This window comes from Paramormyrops kingsleyae, chromosome 23 (genome assembly GCF_048594095.1).
Source record: "Paramormyrops kingsleyae isolate MSU_618 chromosome 23, PKINGS_0.4, whole genome shotgun sequence".
Lineage (NCBI taxonomy): Eukaryota > Metazoa > Chordata > Actinopteri > Osteoglossiformes > Mormyridae > Paramormyrops > Paramormyrops kingsleyae.
Genome location: NC_132819.1, coordinates 11,524,507 through 11,545,697, shown reverse-complemented (window position 1 = coordinate 11,545,697; position 21,191 = coordinate 11,524,507). Strand labels below are relative to the sequence as shown.

The window sequence follows — 21,191 nt, the reverse complement described above, 5'->3', positions numbered from 1 at the left end:
CCGCAGCGTCCCGGCACACTGCCCCCCCCCCCCCCCCCCCGGCGGAGGGCCCCCACACGCCAGAGGGGCCCCAGCCCCCCAAGCCCACCCCCTGGCAGGACAGATTGACGCCTTCTGCAGCGTCCCGGCATACTACCCCCCCCCCTCCCCCCCCCCCCCCGATACTGCCCAACACGAAGTGCACCTCCCCACCTGGGAGAGGACTCAATTTTATAAAAATCTATGACTACAATTAAGTAAACTAAAAAAAAAAAACTAGGGTGGGTGAGATCAGAGTGGCCACACTGAGACTGAATATCTTTACACTGTAACTTTAATTTAAAAAAATAAAATTATGCTAAAGATCTGGCCTTGGTAGGGGTTAAGGTTGTCATAGACAGAAGCATACTCACGGTTGAGGAGCTGGAAGCCCAGGCCAGGAAGCAGGGATCCAGAAATGGGGCTGCAAAACAGAAACCAGGACACTCACAGAGAAACCCGAAAACATGACACCTGTTACACAGCGTGCTGCAAAGAAATATCATTATTTACAAATGACGTTTCCTGGGCAATAAGTGAAACTATCCATTTTTTGTATCGCACATTAATAAGTATCAAACTCTTACTGAAAACGTTGTACTTTTGTGCCTCACCTGTATCATATAAAATCCCGGCTGCACGATGATCCAGCCTGGAACGAGGGCTCCAACGTGTGCTGCAAGACCAAAAGGGTGGACCGTCCGGCATTAGCATATACAGGAAGGCAACCGTTAGCATACATTTCATCTGTACATTTAACTTCCTGTCGTTTTTGCAACCTGCACCTTCAGTCAATTTCATCCACCCATTTTAACCACTTAATATAAAATTTTATATGACATCTTACCCCCAGAGGGAAATCCAAGGTCCTGCGGCCTTCCTCTAGGGTCAGGATGACTTGGACCTTCCAGTGGATCTGGGCAGCAACTGTGGTCCTTCAGCTGTCCATCCCGTGTTCTCTTTGAGCCTCTTCTTCTGAGAGAGAGAAGGATCACCATTAATAGCTAGAAGTTTCTGCTCTTAATTGCACAGATGTCTTGATGTTACCATAATTGGCGCCAGAGACCATCATTTCCAAACAAGGTCTTGTGATTTACAGTTAATGTGCTGGAATAGAATACATGTGATGCAGGGATGAAGAACCACGAAATACCTGAAATACTCAGTACAGCACATCTGTAGGAGTAATGAATTAAAGCACACGATTAGGCTGTGTGTGCAGGTTTTCATTCTACCCAAGAAGAACCTACTCTTCATTGATCCGGACCAGGGCTCCATCCTCTTCTGCTTCTCCGCCTTGTGCGCTGGCTGAAAAACGTAGCAGACAACAGTAAATACTGATGCTAAGTGTCTCTAGGCCTGCTAGACTGAGCTAAGACTTTGACCTGTAGCTCTGCTCTCTATGTTTCAGTAAAATGTAATAGGCTCATTAATGGCTGAGAGGTCCACACAAGACAGCGAACAAGGAACTGGGGAAAATCTCAATGAACCAATAGATGGATTGCAAAATGTACAATGAACGTAAAATTTAACTTTTTAAGAAAAGTGCTCAGTGACAACAATTCTGGGAAGACTAATGTAAATCTAAAAGAAAATAACTGGATCAAGTTGCAGTGCATAAAAACTGACAGGCTATGCACTACAGAAAAACTGCCATTTAGAGGTCATACTTACACTCTGGGCTCCCTGCATGCTCAGAAGCACAAGGTTCCTGGGTCTGGATGGTCCTCCTGTCGCAGAGCGCGCAGGCGATGGGTGCAGCAGATGGGCCCCGGGGCCGCTGAAGGCCCTCTCTGTCGTAGTGCCGCTGAGCCCCGCTGTGATGTTCGGGGCGCTCCCGCTTCCACAGAGAGTGGGAGGGTACGATGGCCATCACCTGCATGGGGACACGGACATACATGGATCAGATGGCAGAACGTGACTCACTGCGACACCAGCAACAAACACCACTTATGATAACAGTCATTTGGTATCTGCCCCCAAAGACAACAGTGAGCAAACAGCCCTTAGCTTAGCTTAAGTTACAGTAAGACAGAAAAGGTCATTAATGATGAGAAACCCTTCCCTCTGCTCTGAGACATTTCAAGCCTCATGGTGGCTGAAGATTAATGTCATTTACTTGTATTAAAGATCAGGCAACATACTGTACCTCCTCACAGCAGCGGGAGCTGACAGCAGTCCTGTACTCCATCCGTGCCCAGAGCTGGTCCTTCTTCTTCAGGAAGGTGGGAAATTGACTCCTCCAGGTTTCACCCAAGGCCCAGGGGAATATCTCAAACCTGGTTCCCATCTCTTCCTCCTCCATCATGTTAGCAAGATAGCTGGGGAGAGGAAGAATTCACTATTCCAAGATCCATTGGCTGGCTGACCTCCAACAGTTTCATCCAAGACTTATCCTCATGCTGATGGAGGAAATTGTTTTTCTTATTATTTTAACATTCATCTATATTGCCCACCATAGCATGCCGTCACTTACAGGGCGATGAAGAAGTTCATCCTCGTCTGCTCACTAGGAGTGAAGTGAGCTCTCCTGAAGTAGACGAAGGTCATCGCCAGCAGGTACTGAGATGAAGAGCAAAGGGATGGAAAAAGTCGTCTCTGCTTTGCTTACAGTGATTAATGTAGCAAAACCAATGCATTAAAGTTACCTTGTCAGTCATCTTATAGCAGGAGTCCATGCAGAGGAAATCCTGGATCAGATCATCATCTGAGGGCATCATGAAATCATTTTTTCAATATTTGAATTCATCCAGTATACATAAAGCAGGCACATATACTGTACTTGTAATCAAATGCATTTTATTTTGATGTTATATTTTCATTACATAAAAGCAGATTTAAAAGATCATTTAAAGCTCTTCCTCACGCTGGAACTAATCTAACCCACCTAGCAGTGTGAAGAAAGCAGCCATTTCCTGCTGCTCCATGACGATGGATTCCTCCTGCTGCTCCGGGCCGCTGCAGTCTTGCCTGGATGGATCTTGTGCCTCCTGCTGAATGAGGTGCTGGTGCCTGAAGTGCGCGCACCTCGCCATCCCTGCGGAGCAGCGCGGAGGCAGTGGGGTAACTCCGCTAGGGGGCGCACTGACGAGGTGTTAGCCGACCTGCCTTCTAATGCCGGCTTGGGTTGTAAAGCAGGTGAGTCACGTGGCGCAGCTAACTGGCTAACATCCCCTATTACAAAATGTTTGTATTTAAATTGGAGACAAATATGTTGGGGGGGGGTTTTCCCGCGCTGACTAAACGTAATACTATGGTGTAGCAATATACGTAGTAAACCTCGAATTTCGCGCTAATTAAGCTCAACCTTCAGATGAATATTATGACATGACATAAAGAAAGCTTACTTTAGCTGCAAGGAGCTTGTTGTGAAAGAATGTTTAGTTTTCTTTTTTCTGATGGTCTTGAAGTAAAAAAATGACTTATGAAAACTTTGACGAAACGGAGTATTTGACTGAGTAATTTTTGAATTAAACACTCGATTTGGATGAAAAGATCTAATTTCTCTTTAATAAAACCTTTAAACACTTTACTCTTTACACTGATTTTTAAATTTTTTTAAAAAGAGCAAAATAACGAATACGGGCACCAGGCAGGCGGTAGGAACCAAACGCGCCCCACTTTGTAGAGCTGACCCCAGCGAAGCGAGGCGCTTTCAGAGATGATCGCTGTACCTTTTGGTGATCGCAGGGAATCCCGCTCAACCTTAGTGATCTGTATATTGTTGTGGTAGCTGTTGTTTCCCTGAAATGCAGTTCGTTGTCAACTTCTTTCAATGTCTTCTCAGGACTCAATGTCTTTTCGTGTGCTTTAGGTTTTCACAGTGGTCTTTTCCACAGTTCAGGTTCGAATCCCGCAACTGTATCCATGGCAACGGACCGCGATGCGATATATATCTTGCGTGTATTATTCAAAAACAAATCATAATAATATTTATGATCCTGATAGGCTGTTCCCCATATTAGTAATGAGTATTGCTTTTCTATGTCTTAAATGTAGTTTTAAAAATTAAAATCACTTTTTGATGGATTAATTACATCTGATACTAAAGCAAGTCATTGTGGTTACCCTATACACACGTCATTTTTGCAGAGTTTAGATGTTTGATTGACAGATTTATATTTATACAGTTTCATGTTATGACTGACGTTTTGAACACAAAATATAAAGTTAGTAGGAAAGTTAATGCCCTCTAAGTGAATGCATTCTTAGCTTTTAAAAATAATAAAACTGACTATAACAATTGCTATTTGTTGCATAACTTATAAATTCAATTTCTGAATAGACTTTAAACAGCATGTACAGGAGGTAAAAAGATTTTTTGCTAATGTGTTGCCTGATGGCGCTGTTATAAGACTCTGTTGTGGTAGTGGGTGAGGATGCTGTGCTCGTGATCAGAAGGTCACCGATTCAAATTCTGTGGTCGGCAGAGAGTTTGTCACATAGCGGGAAGAAAGGAAGCGAAGGCAAAGATGGGGAAAATCAAAAGGGGCTTTGTTTAGACAAAACGGCAAGTAAGGCGAAAGGAAAAGGAGCACAGGGGGCCAAAAATGATCAGACTGTAACACAGAGCAGACCAGTGGCCTGTATTACGAAGCGGGGTTACTGGCTTATCGGGGTAACTTGTCAGATTTAAGGTACCACAGTTTAAATGGACTTCATATTCGCTCACTTACATTTTGCCCAGACTACCTTAAATCCAACAAGTTACCCCGATAAGCCAGTAACCCCGCTTCATAGTACAGGCCACTGGGAGCACAGGCAGGCAGCAACAACATAACATAACATCACACACATAAGAATACAATGAGCAGACTGGAGAGCTCAGGATGAGGAGGCACTTAAATACATCACAGATGAGGGAGTAAACGAGAGGCACCTGGGATCATCCACACAGGGGCTGAAACGAGAGGCAAGGACTGCGGGTGTCACAGAACCCTCCCCGACGCATGTACTCCGGGCATGCGAGGTCGGCCGGAGAGGGGATCTGTACTAGGCAGACGGATGAGGGAAAGTCACAACAGGGAAAAAACGACAGACCAGATGCTTGAATACAAGACCAGAGGGGGACAGGGACCCGGGACCCGGGACAAAAAGATATTTTATTGTCATAGTAAGTGCAATGAGATTTAGTTTGGAACGCGCCAGCAGATGCATAGTAAATCTTACAATTAAACAGAATCCGAGGCATAAAATAGAATCCGAGAATAAAATATGTACACATACTAGATATACACACAATATATATTTCAAATTTGGTTAGTTAAGAATATAAGTGGAGAAAGACGGAAAGCCCCAATTAATATTAAAAGTGGGCACTGTAAAAGGCCTACTAGGATGTTGGGTTATAGCTCTAGGTGTGTGGAGTTTACGTCAAGGGAAGTGATGCTACGATTATATAATTCCTTGGTAAGACCCCACCTAGAATATTGTGTGCAGGTTTGGTCACCATACCTTAAGAAGGACATTGCTGCCTTGGAAAGGGTGCAACGTAGGGCTACGAGAATGATTCCTGGTCTTAGAGGAGAATGATTCCTGGTCTTAGAGGAATGTCTTATGAGGAGAGGTTAGCTGAGCTGAATCTGTTCAGCCTCAAGCAAAGGAGACTAAGGGGGGCCATGATCCAGGTATATAAGATTCTAACAGGTCTGGATGCTGTTCACCCAAATAGCTATTTCAATGGTAGTTTAAATACTAGGCATCATGGCCATAAGTGGAAATTAGCAGGAGAACATTTTAAAATGAATTTGAGGAAGCACTTCTTTACACAGCGTGTAGTTAGAGTATGGAATAGTCTTCCTGCTAGTGTAGTGGAAGCTAAAACCCTGGGTTCCTTTAAATCAGAGCTAGATAAGATTTTAACAACTCTGAGCTATTAGTTAAGTTCTCTCCAAACAAGCTTGATGGCCTCCTCTCATTTTTAAATTTCTTATGTCCTTATGCTGTAAAATCCAAAAAAGGCTTTTTCATTGACTATTGAGAAGGGCATTAATAATTTTGGACATGCCATTTTTTTCATTCAAATCTAAATAAAACATAGATTTTTTCCCCCCAATTGTACCCCTTGTACTTTGTCTTATCATCTTTTGGGACATGCCTGTTTAATTTCCATTACCATTCAATTACCATTAGGTAGGGGTCAAGTGACATCTAGCTTATCAACACACCTACTAAGCAAATTATTTTGGCTAAAATATTGATTAGAAAAGAATTATTTTCATTACAATGAGTCAAAAATGAGTTCAAAGGAAGCAGAGTGTCCTTGCAATCATGAGCTGCAGGGCATGTGCTTGGGCTCTTGCAAGAGTGGGACAGATGGAAAAGGAGCAAAGACAGAGACGACCAAGAGTATTCTGCCCTCGTCTTGAAAAAAGCTTTTACAAAAGATTGAAGAGTTGAAGCAACTTGTTAAGTTTTAAGTTAAATGAACTTTTTTTTATGGAGACCTGTTTCCTCAGTTTTTTTAAGTAAATTGAACTTATCCAGGCTTATGGTGAGGGTGCACATTAAGATGGGGCAGAAATTTACCTGCCATTTTGTACCTGTATGCCCATATGGGGAAGGGTGCACATATAAGATATTTGACAGTGATTTAATATTGCTTGCATGTGATTGTGATTATTCCTGGGGAGATCTCCTTTACTCAGTTACTCATTGTGGTGTTGTCCTACTTTTGTAAGAATGGATGTGATAGAAAAGATTTCTCATATTTCTTGCTTACGGCATGTGTTGTAGCATACATTTTTGGACAATTAAACTGGTCAATATAAGTGAAAGTTTTGAGGTCTTCTCTGTATGTATAGTCTTACTGGCACTACAATTCTCGCTGAACCCTGTAATCTCCCATCTCATACAGCTAGAGGAATGGATCTGGGTGGGATTTGCTGTTGTGTACTGGACCCTTGGAGCTGCATAGGTGAACCACTAAGGCTCCCATAGGGGGAGGTTTTGAGATGGGCAGATGCCATGACTGAAATAAAGTACCATCCTTCCTTATTAATAAAGGTGTCCTTTTTTTCTACAGAATATTTTCATTTAAATGATAACCTTCTTGTAGTAAGTCTTATAGAATGTGGTATTTCATATGTCTTTCTGAAGGTAATAAAAATGCAAGCCACTTTACATAAAATCCGTTTAATGCAGTTTCTTTAAGTACAGTATATCTCAACTTTCAAGAGTGGCTCAGTGGGGCCATCCAGCAATATATACAAAGGAAGGTGAAGCCAGCTAACGTTCTTGAAGACCAGAGACACCGTGGATGAAACTGCTTCCGTCTTCAGAAGAGTCTGCGAGCATTAAACTGCTATCTTAAGACTATACTTTCAGGGATCATTTCTATAGTTTCTGACTGGAGAAATGCCTTATGAAAGTCTTTGGTCATGCTGGCCACGATGAGGAGGTATGTCCACAGCTGTGCACCTGCCTTGTGTACTTCAATCAACACCCCATCTCAGGGAATTCAGACTGTAACCTGCCTTTGGGTCGTGCCTTGCTTGCATGTCGTGACAGGTTGGACTCATTCAGTTGCATGATTCCAACTGTGTAAGTTGCTGATGAGAGCTTTTGGGAAATGTACCCAGGGAACTGCCAGAGTTGTTCACAACTTCACTGAGTGGAGACCTCTTGCATATTTAGCTAGTTAATTAACTAGTTCTTTCTGGTTAGTACTAACCTTGCACTGTATTCTCTTCATCGTGCCTCTTCTGTATCTACAGTATTAATCTATCAGGACAGATCCACACGACGATGTGGAAGCTGGCCCAAGTTCATGTGAGCATGGCTCACATGGGGAGCAGAAATGGTTCTCGCTCAAAGAATTTTCTTCCACTGTTGATTGTCCTGTATTATTTATTGTTACTGTCTACTAATGTTTAAATGTTTTTTTGCTGCCTAAATGCATGTATTCAAGAGAGCAGGAGGGCATCATCATCAGTGATGAGGAGGACACTGTTTTCCTGATTATGTTAGACCTGCCCTATAGCCAGGGAAGGATCGATGAGGTAGGACTCTGCTGGCATTCACAGGGCCTGTTAATGCAACCCTCCCTGTCACCATGTTGGTTGGGCTGCTCCAGGCTGTGTTATCTAGCCCCTGGTCACTGTTCCCTGTACCCAGGCTCTACTGGATTTGCAGAGATGAGCTACTGCCCTCACCAATGAGTGCATGAGCCTCTGGAAGATCCGGCCACTACCCACAGGAATATGAGAAAAATGAGTGAGTTCGGAATCCCGCCCCTCCATGAGGGGGCTTTTTTATTGGTCGTGATTAAAGGCAGGCCTGTCTCAATAGCTGTGGAAATGATCCTCTGTCATGGCCTGTTAGGTGTTGGGCATTTTGCCAGTGATGGAAAGTATGGCTTTGACACCCTTGGAGTGGGATAACCCCTACTGCCAATCAAATATATGATCAACAGCACACTATGTGGTTATGCACTTTCAAATTTCTTTGTAAGTATAGTTTTTTCATATTTTCCCCCAGGAAAATCACAAGTGTCTTATTTGCAGAATGGATTTGTCTGAATATAGTAGAGAAACGACCCTGCATAACCTCAGGAGAGCCAGCCTCTACCTCATTGCACATCTATCTAGACAGTGTTTTCAGCCAAATTTGGCTGCAGCATTGGAGGGATGTGAGTCTGACCTCAGTAAGCCAGACGAAATGGATGTGAATAATACAGGAGAAGAATATATACATCAGTATCAGCTTTTATTCCCATTCAAAGCACTTGACATGATAAGAACGAAACACAGTTTCTCAGGTCTAAATAACAAATAGATAAAAATACAATACTAGAATAAAATATCTAAACTGGGTAAAAATAAAATGAACTAATATAAAACCTCTGAAGTAAAAAAATAATGTACAATATTGCACAATTGTATGGCAGAACAGCAGCGACTTTAAGTGATCAGTGCAGTGAAATAATCTGTATGAATTAAACATTTTATGTTGTTTATTAAATATTGTACATACACAGAAACTAAAACAAAGAAAACTGCTCTATATATTCTGCACATCGGCTTGCACTATTACAACACAGCCATTTCTCCAATCTGTATCTTTCAGCCTGAAGTTATTCTCATTCAGATAAAGACTTTTTGTTTTGCCAATTGGATAATCTGGGAAATCTGGGAGAGTTTTTCATCTTCAGATGTATGATTCATGGGTTATATGCAGAGATGAAATGGTGATTTTGTTAAAGTGCAAGAAAGCAGAGGTAAATTGAATATGAAAGACATTTAAACCCTTTCAATCTGAGTTTAAACATAATGTGCTGAGACATAATACATAGACAGAAAAAATACAATGAAATATATATATAGCGAGTGTTGTACAGTAATGGGTTTTGGGTAACCACTGAATGTGGTATAATGGATTTTTGGTAAAGTGGTGAATGTGCAGCAATGATTTTTTGTTAGTTACAGATTTATTGCAGTTATGATTCCAGTGCAGAGAGAGGGAATGTTATCTCATTTAGAAAATCCAGTCTTAGCCTGGGAGGGGCCAGACTGTTCAATAGTAGAACTACTTGGGGGAAAAAAGCTGTTTATTATTTGTTTTTTGCCCGCCACCACCCCCCCTCTTCGGAGGACAACTTTATTTTAAATTGAGTGTAAGTGTAAAGATATTCAATCCCAGTGTGGCCACTCTGAGCTCAGCCACCCTGGTACCATGATTATATATAAAAAAAAAAAAAAAAAAAAAAGGCAAGCGGGTCCGGGGCCAAAAGGCCCCATCAACCGGGAGCCTCCACCCCCGCTGGCGTTGGACCCCCACCCGCGCAGGGCCAGAGACAGAGAGTTAGGGGGGGCCCCTCAGCCCCCATCGCTTCCCCGTCCCATGTTAGTGTAAAGTGTGTATGTATGTGTGTGACAGAGTTATGTGTTTATGTCTACGATGCATTCAAATTAGTGGGTGCAGTTCGGGTACGAGGGCCCCACCACTGGCAGATGGCAGAGCTCCTCATCCCCCTCCCCGCACCCCCAGGCTCTAATGTAGTATGGACTGTGTATAAGACTAAAGTGCAAAAAACGGGCGAGCAGTTGCGGCACGGGCACTCCCCCCCCCCCCGCTGGCAGACGGCAGAGCCACACCTGCCTCAACCCACCTCCTCAGCGCTAATGTCATGTGGTGTCTAACATGCAAGTAGAAATTGAGGGGCAGTGTCTCAGCGCACCTCCCCACTGCCCCTCAAGGCCCTAGTGCTGTGTGAAATGTGGTGTCGGGCCCAGGGGAGCAATAAGGGCGTGCCAGGAGTGGACCCCCCCCCCGCACCGGAACCAGAACCACGACTGGTCCCGATTAGTCCCCATCCCCGACCCCGCACAGCCGGGGGCGGCCAACCGGGGTGCTCAGGGGCGCCACAGGCAGCCTGGCACAGGGAACCCCCCCCCCCCCAAGGCGCAGACCGGAAGAGTCCCGCCCCACCATGCCTGATGGGACCACAACTAGCAGCCAAGGACGGGAAAACCCCAGACCCACCGGCAAACAGAGAAAATCCAGTCTTAGCCTGGGAGGGGCCAGACTGTTCAATAGTAGAACTACTTGGGGGAAAAAAGCTGGTTTTTATTTTTTTTGCCCACCACCACCCCCCCTCTTCGGAGGACAACTTTATTTTAAATTTAGTGTAAGTGTAAATATATTCAATCCCAGTGTGGCCACTCTGAGCTCAGCCACCCTGGTACCGTGATTAAATATATTAAAAAAAAGGCAAGCGGGTCCAGGGCCAAAGGGCCCCATCAACCGGGAGCCCACCGCCCCCCCCCCGGCGGAGGGCCCCCACACGCCAAAGGGGCCCCAGCCCCCCAAGCCCACCCCCTGGCAGGATGGATTGCCGCCCTCCGCAGCGTCCCGGCACACTGCCCCTCCCCCCCGACACTGCCCAACACGAAGTGCACCTCCCCACCTGGGAGAGGACTCAATTTTATAAAAATCTATGACTACAATTAAAAAAGCTAAAAAAAAAAAACTAGGGTGGGTGAGATCAGAGTGGCCACACTGAGACTGAATATCTTTACACTGTAACTTTAATTTAAAAAAATAAAATTATGCTAAAGATCTGGGCTTGGTATGGGTTAAGGTTCTCATACACAGAAGCATACTCACGGTTGAGGAGCTGGAAGCCCAGGCCAGGAAGCAGGGATCCAGAAATGGGGCTGCAAAACAGAAACCAGGACACTCACAGAGAAACCCGAAAACATGACACCTGTTACACAGCGTGCTGCAAAAAAATATCATTATTTACAAATGAGGTTTCCTGGGCAATAAGTGAAACTATCCATTTTTTGTATCGCACATTAATAAGTATCAAACTCTTACTGAAAACGTTGTACTTTTGTGCCTCACCTGTATCATATAAAATCCCGGCTGCACGACGATCCAGCCTGGAACGAGGGCTCCAACGTGTGCTGCAAGACCAAAAGGGTGGACCGTCCGGCATTAGCATATACAGCAAGGCAACCGTTAGCATACATTTCATCTGTACATTTAACTTCCTGTCGTTTTTGCAACCTGCACCTTCAGTCAATTTCATCCACCCATTTTAACCACTTAATATAAAATTTAATATGACATCTTACCCCCAGTGGGAAATCCAAGGTCCTGCGGCCTTCCTCTAGGGTCAGGATGACTTGGACCTTCCAGTGGATCTGGGCAGCAACTGTGGTCCTTCAGCTGTCCATCCCGTGTTCTCTTTGAGCCTCTTCTTCTGAGAGAGAGAAGGATCACCATTAATAGCTAGAAGTTTCTGCTCTTAATTGCACAGATGTCTTGATGTTACCATAATTGGCGCCAAAGACCATCATTTCCAAACAAGGTCTTGTGATTTACAGTTAATGTGCTGGAATAGAATACATGTGATGCAGGGATGAAGAACCACGAAATACCTGAAATACTCAGTACAGCACATCTGTAGGAGTAATGAATTAAAGCACACGATTAGGCTGTGTGTGCAGGTTTTCATTCTACCCAAGAAGAACCTACTCTTCATTGATCCGGACCAGGGCTCCATCCTCTTCTGCTTCTCCGCCTTGTGCGCTGGCTGAAAAACGTAGCAGACAACAGTAAATACTGATGCTAAGTGTCTCTAGGCCTGCTAGACTGAGCTAAGACTTTGACCTGTAGCTCTGCTCTCTATGTTTCAGTAAAATGTAATAGGCTCATTAATGGCTGAGAGGTCCACACAAGACAGCGAACAAGGAACTGGGGAAAATCTCAATGAACCAATAGATGGATTGCAAAATGTACAATGAACGTAAAATTTAACTTTTTAAGAAAAGTGCTCAGTGACAACAATTCTGGGAAGACTAATGTAAATCTAAAAGAAAATAACTGGATCAAGTTGCAGTGCATAAAAACTGACAGGCTATGCACTACAGAAAAACTGGCATTTAGAGGTCATACTTACACTCTGGGCTCCCTGCGTGCTCAGAAGCACAAGGTTCCTGGGTCTGGATGGTCCTCCTGTCGCAGAGCGTGCAGGCGATGGGTGCAGCAGATGGGCCCCGGGGCCGCTGAAGGCCCTCTCTGTCGTAGTGCCGCTGAGCCCCGCTGTGATGTTCGGGGCGCTCCCGCTTCCACAGAGAGTGGGAGGGTACGATGGCCATCACCTGCATGGGGACACGGACATACATGGATCAGATGGCAGAACGTGACTCACTGCGACACCAGCAACAAACACCACTTATGATAACAGTCATTTGGTATCTGCCCCCAAAGACAACAGTGAGCAAACAGCCCTTAGCTTAGCTTAAGTTACAGTAAGACAGAAAAGGTCATTAATGATGAGAAACCCTTCCCTCTGCTCTGAGACATTTCAAGCCTCATGGTGGCTGAAGATTAATGTCATTTACTTGTATTAAAGATCAGGCAACATACTGTACCTCCTCACAGCAGCGGGAGCTGACAGCAGTCCTGTACTCCATCCGTGCCCAGAGCTGGTCCTTCTTCTTCAGGAAGGTGGGAAACTGACTTGTCCAGGTTTCACCCAAGGCCCAGGGGAATATCTCAAACCTGGTTCCCATCTCTTCCTCCTCCATCATGTTAGCAAGATAGCTGGGGAGAGGAAGAATTCACTATTCCAAGATCCATTGGCTGGCTGACCTCCAACAGTTTCATCCAAGACTTATCCTCATGCTGATGGAGGAAATTGTTTTTCTTATTATTTTAACATTCATCTATATTGCCCACCATAGCATGCCGTCACTTACAGGGCGATGAAGAAGTTCATCCTCGTCTGCTCACTAGGAGTGAAGTGAGCTCTCCTGAAGTAGATGAACGTCATCGCCAGCAGGTACTGAGATGAAGAGCAAAGGGATGGAAAAAGTCGTCTCTGCTTTGCTTACAGTGATTAATGTAGCAAAACCAATGCATTAAAGTTACCTTGTCAGTCATCTTATAGCAGGAGTCCATGCAGAGGAAATCCTGGATCAGATCATCATCTGAGGGCATCATGAAATAATTTTTTCAATATTTGAATTCATCCAGTATACATAAAGCAGGCACATATACTGTACTTGTAATGAAATGCATTTTATTTTGATGTTATATTTTCATTACATAAAAGCAGATTTAAAAGATCATTTAAAGCTCTTCCTCACGCTGGAACTAATCTAACCCACCTAGCAGTGTGAAGAAAGCAGCCATTTCCTGCTGCTCCATGACGATGGATTCCTCCTGCTGCTCCGGGCCGCTGCAGTCTTGCCTGGATGGATCTTGTGCCTCCTGCTGAATGAGGTGCTGGCGCCTGAAGTGCGCGCACCTCGCCATCCCTGCGGAGCAGCGCGGAGGCAGTGGGGTAACTCCGCTAGGGGGCGCACTGACAAGGTGTTAGCCGACCTGTGTTCTAATGCCGGCTTGGGTTGTAAAGCAGGTGAGTCACGTGGTGCAGCTAACTGGCTAACATCCCCTATTACAAAATGTTTGTATTTAAATTGGAGACAAATATTTTGGGGGGTTTTTCCCGCGCTGACTAAGCGTAATACTATGGCGTAGCAATATACGTAGTAAACCTCGAATTTCGCGCTAATTAAGCTCAACCTTCAGATGAATATTATGACACGACATAAAGAACACATTGTTGAAAGCTTACTTTAGCTGCAAGGAGCTTGTTGTGAAAGAATGTTTAGTTTTCTTTTTTCTGATGGTCTTGAAGTAAAAAAATGACTTATGAAAACTTTGACGAAACGGAGTATTTGACTGAGTAATTTTTGAATTAAACACTCGATTTGGATGAAAAGATCTAATTTCTCTTTAATAAAACCTTTAAACACTTTACTCTTTACACTGATTTTTAAAAATTCTTAAAAAGAGCAAAATAACGAATACGGGCACCAGGCAGGCGGTAGGAACCAAACGCGCCCCACTTTGTAGAGCTGAACCCAGCGAAGCGCGGCGCTTTCAGAGATGATCACTGTACCTTTTCGTGATCGCAGGGAATCCCGCTCAACCTCACTGATCTGTATATATTCTTCTTGTAGATGGTATTTCGCTGAAGTGTCGTTTTTTCTCAGTTTCTCTCAATGTCTGCTCCGGTGAAGGTTTTCACAGTGCTCTTTTCTACAGTTCAGGTTCGAATCCCGCAACTGTATCCATGGCAACGGCCCGCGATGCGATATATATCTTGCGTGTATTATTCAAAAATAAATCATAATAATATTCATGATCCTGATAGGCTGTTACCCATATTAGTAATGAGTATTGCTTTTCTGTGTCTTAAATGTAGTTTTAAAAATTAAAATCACCTTTTGATGGATTCATTACATCTGATACTAAAGCAAGTTATTGTGGTTACCCTATATATTCACGTCATTTTTGCACTTCAAATATACAGAGTTTAGATTTTTGATTGACAGATTTATATTTATACAGTTTCATGTTATGACTGACGTTTTGAACACAAAATATAAAGTTAGTAGGAAAGTTAATTCCCTCTAAGTGAATGCATTCTTAGCTTTTAAAAATAATAAAACTGACTATAACAATTGCTATTTGTTGCATAACTTATAAATTAAATTTCTGAATAGACTTTAAACAGCATGTACAGGAGGTAAAAAGATTTTTTGCTAATGTGTTGCCTGATGGCGCTGTTATAAGACTCTGTTGTGGTAGTGGGTGAGGATGCTGTGCTCGTGATCAGAAGGTCACCGATTCTGTGGTCGGCAGAGAGATTGTCACATAGCGGGAAGAAAGGAAGCGAAGGCAAAGATGGGGAAAATCAAAAGGGGCTTTATTTAGACAAAACGGCAGGTAAGGCGAAAGGAAAAGGAGCACAGGGGGGCAAAAATGATCAGACTGTAACACAAAGCAGACCAGTGGCCTGTATTACGAAGCGGGGTTACTGGCTTATCGGGGTAACTTGTCAGATTTAAGGTACCACAGTTTAAATGGACTTCATATTCGCTCACTTACATTTTGCCCAGACTACCTTAAATCCAACAAGTTACCCCGATAAGCCAGTAACCCCGCTTCATAGTACAGGCCACTGGGAGCACAGGCAGGCAGCAACAACATAACATAACATCACACACATAAGAATACAATGAGCAGACTGGAGAGCTCAGGATGAGGAGGCACTTAAATACATCACAGATGAGGGAGTAAACGAGAGGCACCTGGGATCATCCACACAGGGGCTGAAACGAGAGGCAAGGACTGCGGGTGTCACAGAACCCTCCCCAACGCATGTAGTCCGGGCATGCGAGGTCGGCCGGAGAGGGGATCTGTACTAGGCAGACGGATGAGGGAAACTCACACCAGGGAAAAAACGACAGACCAGATGCTAGAATACAAGACCAGAGGGGGACAGGGACCGGGACCCGGGACAAAAAGATGTTTTATTGTCATAGTAAGTGCAATGAGATTTAGTTTGGAACGCGCCAGCAGATGCATAGTAAATCTTACAATTAAACAGAATCCGAGGCATAAAATAGAATCCGAGAATAAAATATGTACACATACTAGATATACACACAATATATATTTAAAATTTGGTTAGTTAAGAAGATAAGTGGAGAAAGACGGAAAGCCCCAATTAATATTAAAAGTGGGCACTGTAAAAGGCCTACTAGGATGTTGGGTTATAGCTCTAGGTGTGTGGAGTTTACGTCAAGGGAAGTGATGCTACGATTATATAATTCCTTGGTAAGACCCCACCTAGAATATTGTGTGCAGGTTTGGTCAACATACCTTAAGAAGGACATTGCTGCCTTGGAAAGAGTGCAACGTAGGGCTACGAGAATGATTCCTGGTCTTAGAGGAGAATGATTCCTGGTCTTAGAGGAATGTCTTATGAGGAGAGGTTAGCTGAGCTGAATCTGTTCAGCCTCAAGCAAAGGAGACTAAGGGGGGACATGATCCAGGTATATAAGATTCTAACAGGTTTGGATGCTGTTCAGCCAAATGGCTATTTCAGTATTAGTTTCAATACTAGAACTCATGGAAATTAGAGGGAGAACATTTTAAAAAATTTTTGCAGAAGCACTTCTTTACACGGCGTGTAGTTAGAGTATGGAATAGTCTTCCTGCTAGTGTAGTGCAAGCTAAAACCCTGGGTTACTTTAAATCAGAGCTAGATAAGATTTTAACAACTCTGAGCTATTAGTTAAGTTCTCTCCAAACAAGCTTGATGGCCTCCTCTCATTTTTAAATTTCTTATGTCCTTATGCTGTAAAATCCAAAAAAGGCTTTTTCATTGACTATTGAGAAGGGCATTAATAATTTTGGACATGCCATTTTTTTCATTCAAATCTAAATAAAACATAGATTTTTTCCCCCCAATTGTACCCCTTGTACTTTGTCTTATCATCTTTTGGGACATGCCTGTTTAATTTCCATTGCCATTCAATTACCATTAGGTAGGGGTCAAGTGACATCTAGCTTATCAACACACCTACTAAGCAAATTATTTTGGCTAAAATATTGATTAGAAAAGAATTATTTTCATTACAATGAGTCAAAAATGAGTTCAAAGGAAGCAGAGTGTCCTTGCAATCATGAGCTGCAGGGCATGTGCTTGGGCTCTTGCAAGAGTGGGACAGATGGAAAAGGAGCAAAGACAGAGACGACCAAGAGTATTCTGCCCTCGTCTTGAAAAAAGCTTTTACAAAAGATTGAAGAGTTGAAGCAACTTGTTAAGTTTTAAGTTAAATGAACTTTTTTTTAAGGAGACCTGTTTCCTCAATTTTTTTAAGTAAATTGAACTTATCCAGGCTTATGGTGAGGGTGCACATTAAGATGGGGCAGAAATTTACCAGCCATTTTGTACCTGTATGCCCATATGGGGAAGGGTGCACATATAAGATATTTGACAGTGATTTAATATTGCTTGCATGTGATTGTGATTATTCCTGGGGAGATCTCCTTTACTCAGTTACTCATTGTGGTGTTGTCCTACTTTTGTAAGAATGGATGTGATAGAAAAGATTTCTCATATTTCTTGCTTACGGCATGTGTTGTAGCATACATTTTTGGACAATTAAACTGGTCAATATAAGTGAAAGTTTTGAGGTCTTGTCTGTATGTATAGTCTTACTGGCACTACAATTCTCGCTGAACCCTGTAATCTCCCATCTCATACAGCTGGAGGAATGGATCTGGGTGGGATTTGCTATTGTGTACTGGACCCTTGGAGCTGCATAGGTGAACCACTAAGGCTCCCATAGGGGGAGGTTTTGAGATGGGCAGGTGCCATGACTGAAATAAAGTACCATCCTTCCTTATTAATAAAGGTGTCCTTTTTTTCTACAGAATATTTTCATTTAAATGACAACCTTCCTGTAGTAAGTCTTATAGAATGTGGTATTTCATATGTCTTTCTGAAGGTAATAAAAATGCAAGCCACTTTACATAAAATCCGTTTAATGCAGTTTCTTTAAGTACATTATATCTCAACTTTCAAGAGTGGCTCAGTGGGGCCATCCAGCAATATATACAAAGGAAGATGAAGCCAGCTAACGTTCTTGAAGACCAGAGACACCGTGGATGAAACTGCTTCCGTCTTCAGAAGAGTCTGCGAGCATTAAACTGCTATCTTAAGACTATACTTTCAGGGATCATTTCTATAGTTTCTGACTGGAGAAATGCCTTATGAAAGTCTTTGGTCATGCTGGCCACGATGAGGAGGTATGTCCACAGCTGTGCACCTGCCTTGTGTACTTCAATCAACACCCCATCTCAGGGAATTCAGACTGTAACCTGCCTTTGGGTCGTGCCTTGCTTGCATGTCGTGACAGGTTGGACTCATTCAGTTGCATGATTCCAACTGTGTAAGTTGCTGATGAGAGCTTTTGGGAAATGTACCCAGGGAACTGCCAGAGTTGTTCACAACTTCACTGAGTGGAGACCTCTTGCATATTTAGCTAGTTAATTAACTAGTTCTTTCTGGTTAGTACTAACCTTGCACTGTATTCTCTTCATCGTGCCTCTTCTGTATCTACAGTATTAATCTATCAGGACAGATCCACACGACGATGTGGAAGCTGGCCCAAGTTCATGTGAGCATGGCTCACATGGGGAGCAGAAATGGTTCTCGCTCAAAGAATTTTCTTCCACTGTTGATTGTCCTGTATTATTTATTGTTACTGTCTACTAATGTTTAAATGTTTTTTTGCTGCCTAAATGCATGTATTCAAGAGAGCAGGAGGGCATCATCATCAGTGATGAGGAGGACACTGTTTTCCTGATTATGTTAGACCTGCCCTATAGCCAGGGAAGGATCGATGAGGTAGGACTCTGCTGGCATTCACAGGGCCTGTTAATGCAACCCTCCCTGTCACCATGTTGGTTGGGCTGCTCCAGGCTGTGTTATCTAGCCCCTGGTCACTGTTCCCTGTACCCAGGCTCTACTGGATTTGCAGAGATGAGCTACTGCCCTCACCAACGAGTGCATGAGCCTCTGGAAGATCCGGCCACTACCCACAGGAATATGAGGAAAATGAGTGAGTTCGGAATCCCGCCCCTCCATGAGGGGGCTTTTTTATTGGTCGGTGATTAAAGGCAGGCCTGTCTCAATAGCTGTGGAAATGATCCTCTGTCATGGCCTGTTAGGTGTTGGGCATTTTGCTAGTGATGGAAAGTATGGCTTTGACACCCTTGGAGTGGGATAACCCCTACTGTCAATCAAATATATGATCAACAGCACACTATGTGGTTATGCACTTTCAAATTTCTTTGTAAGTATAGTTTTTTCATATTTTCCCCCAGGAAAATCCCAAGTGTCTTATTTGCAGAATGGATTTGTCTGAATATAGTAGAGAAACGACCCTGCATAACCTCAGGAGAGCCAGCCTCTACCTCATTGCACATCTATCTAGACAGTGTTTTCAGCCAAATTTGGCTGCAGCATTGGAGGGATGTGAGTCTGACCTCAGTAAGCCAGACGAAATGGATGTGAATAATACAGGAGAAGAATATATACATCAGTATCAGCTTTTATTCCCATTTAAAGCACTTGACATGATAAGAACGAAACACAGTTTCTCAGGTCTAAATAACAAATAGATAAAAATACAATACTAGAATAAAATATCTAAACTGGGTAAAAATAAAATGAACTAATATAAAACCTCTGAAGTAAAAAAATAATGTACAATATTGCACAATTGTATGGCAGAACAGCAGCGACTTTAAGTGATCAGTGCAGTGAAATAATCTGTATGAATTAAACATTTTATGTTGTTTATTAAATATTGTACATACACAGAAACTAAAACAAAGAAAACTGCTCTATATATTCTGCACATCGGCTTGCACTATTACAACACACAGCCATTTCTCCAATCTGTATCTTTCAGCCTGAAGTTACTCTCATTCAGATAAAGACTTTTTGTTTTGCAAATTGGATAATCTGGGAAATCTGGGAGAGTTTTTCATCTTCAGATGTATGATTCATGGGTTATATGCAGAGATGAAATGGTGATTTTGTTAAAGTGCAAGAAAGCAGAGGTAAATTGAATATGAAAGACATTTAAACCCTTTCAATCTGAGTTTAAACATAATGTGCTGAGACATAATACATAGACAGAAAAAATACAATGAAATATATATATAGCGAGTGTTGTACAGTAATGGGTTTTGGGTAACCACTGAATGTGGTATAATGGATTTTTGGTAAAGTGGTGAATGTGCAGCAATGATTTTTTGTTAGTTACAGATTTATTGCAGTTATGATTCCAGTGCAGAGAGAGGGAATGTTATCTCATTTAGAAAATCCAGTCTTAGCCTGGGAGGGGCCAGACTGTTCAATAGTAGAACTACTTGGGGGAAAAAAGCTGTTTATTATTTGTTTTTTGCCCGCCACCACCCCCCCTCTTCGGAGGACAACTTTATTTTAAATTGAGTGTAAGTGTAAAGATATTCAATCCCAGTGTGGCCACTCTGAGCTCAGTCACCCTGGTACCGTGATTAAATATATTAAAAAAAAGGCAAGCGGGTCCAGGGCCAAAGGGCCCCATCAACCGGGAGCCCCCACCCCCGCTGGCGTTGGACCCCCACCCGCGCAGGGCCAGAGACAGAGAGTTAGGGGGGGCCCCTCAGCCCCCATCGCTTCCCCGTCCCATGTTAGTGTAAAGTGTGTATGTATGTGTGTGACAGAGTTATGTGTTTATGTCTACGATGCATTCAAATTAGTGGGTGCAGTTCGGGTATGAGGGCCCCACCACTGGCAGAGGCCAGAGCCCCTCATCCCCCTCCCCGCACCCCCAGGCTCTAATGTAGTATGGACTGTGTATAAGACTAAAGTGCAGAAAACGGGCGAGCAGTTGCGGCACGGGCACCACCCCCCCCCCCCCCGCTGGCAGATGGCAGAGCCCCACCTGCCTCAACCCACCTCCTCAGCGCTAATGTCATGTGGTGTCTAACATGCAAGTAGAAATTGAGGGGCAGTGTCTCAGCGCACCTCCCCACTGCCCCTCAAGGCCCTAGTGCTGTGTGAAATGTGGTGTCGGGCCCAGGGGAGCAATAAGGGCGTGCCAGGAGTGGACCCCCCCCCCGCACCGGAACCAGAACCACGACTGGTCCCGATTAGTCCCCATCCCCGACCCCGCACAGCCGGGGGCGGCCAACCGGGGTGCTCAGGGGCGCCACAGGCAGCCTGGCACAGGGAACCCCCCCCCCCCCAAGGTGCAGACCGGAAGAGTCCCGCCCCACCATGCCTGATGGGACCACAACCAGCAGCC

The 21,191-nt window shown here is 43.7% G+C and overlaps 2 protein-coding genes, 1 long non-coding RNA gene and 2 pseudogenes across 8 annotated transcripts; 3 read left to right on the top strand and 2 right to left on the bottom strand.

Annotated features, from left to right (window-relative positions):
* Positions 1 to 173: 173 nt before the first annotated feature.
* Positions 174 to 14,556, bottom strand: LOC140581974 (speedy protein A-like). 4 transcript variants are annotated; one of them, XM_072705973.1, is made up of 10 exons: positions 14,435 to 14,556; positions 2,906 to 3,055; positions 2,667 to 2,725; positions 2,495 to 2,580; positions 2,168 to 2,339; positions 1,693 to 1,894; positions 1,269 to 1,326; positions 866 to 993; positions 633 to 694; positions 174 to 442 (listed from the first exon to the last, which is right to left on the bottom strand). In XM_072705973.1, exons 2-10 carry the CDS (start codon positions 3,051 to 3,053, stop codon positions 389 to 391), a joined length of 969 nt encoding a protein of 322 aa, XP_072562074.1. In that variant the 5' UTR covers positions 3,054 to 3,055; positions 14,435 to 14,556; the 3' UTR covers positions 174 to 388. The 4 variants fall into 4 exon arrangements, with proteins under 4 accessions (XP_072562074.1, XP_072562073.1, XP_072562076.1 ...); XM_072705972.1 differs by lacking the exon at positions 14,435 to 14,556 and adding an exon at positions 3,693 to 3,867; XM_072705975.1 differs by lacking the exon at positions 14,435 to 14,556 and adding an exon at positions 3,693 to 3,867 and having other exon boundaries at positions 866 to 990.
* LOC140582024 (small nucleolar RNA U3) lies at positions 7,329 to 7,436 on the top strand (annotated as a pseudogene).
* LOC140581973 (speedy protein A-like) lies at positions 10,895 to 14,574 on the bottom strand. 3 transcript variants are annotated; one of them, XM_072705969.1, is made up of 10 exons: positions 14,435 to 14,574; positions 13,638 to 13,787; positions 13,399 to 13,457; positions 13,227 to 13,312; positions 12,900 to 13,071; positions 12,425 to 12,626; positions 12,001 to 12,058; positions 11,598 to 11,725; positions 11,365 to 11,426; positions 10,895 to 11,174 (listed from the first exon to the last, which is right to left on the bottom strand). In XM_072705969.1, exons 2-10 carry the CDS (start codon positions 13,783 to 13,785, stop codon positions 11,121 to 11,123), a joined length of 969 nt encoding a protein of 322 aa, XP_072562070.1. In that variant the 5' UTR covers positions 13,786 to 13,787; positions 14,435 to 14,574; the 3' UTR covers positions 10,895 to 11,120. The 3 variants fall into 3 exon arrangements, with proteins under 3 accessions (XP_072562070.1, XP_072562072.1, XP_072562071.1); XM_072705971.1 differs by having other exon boundaries at positions 11,598 to 11,722; XM_072705970.1 differs by lacking the exon at positions 14,435 to 14,574 and adding an exon at positions 14,108 to 14,428.
* A 3,475-nt stretch (positions 14,575 to 18,049) lies between these two features.
* On the top strand, positions 18,050 to 18,157 carry LOC140582023 (small nucleolar RNA U3; annotated as a pseudogene).
* Positions 18,158 to 18,471: 314 nt separating this feature from the next.
* Positions 18,472 to 19,771, top strand: LOC140581926 (uncharacterized). Its single transcript, XR_011984972.1, has 3 exons — positions 18,472 to 18,739; positions 18,855 to 18,953; positions 19,219 to 19,771. It is a non-coding gene; the product is annotated as an uncharacterized lncRNA (long non-coding RNA).
* The last annotated feature ends 1,420 nt before the right edge of the window (positions 19,772 to 21,191 follow it).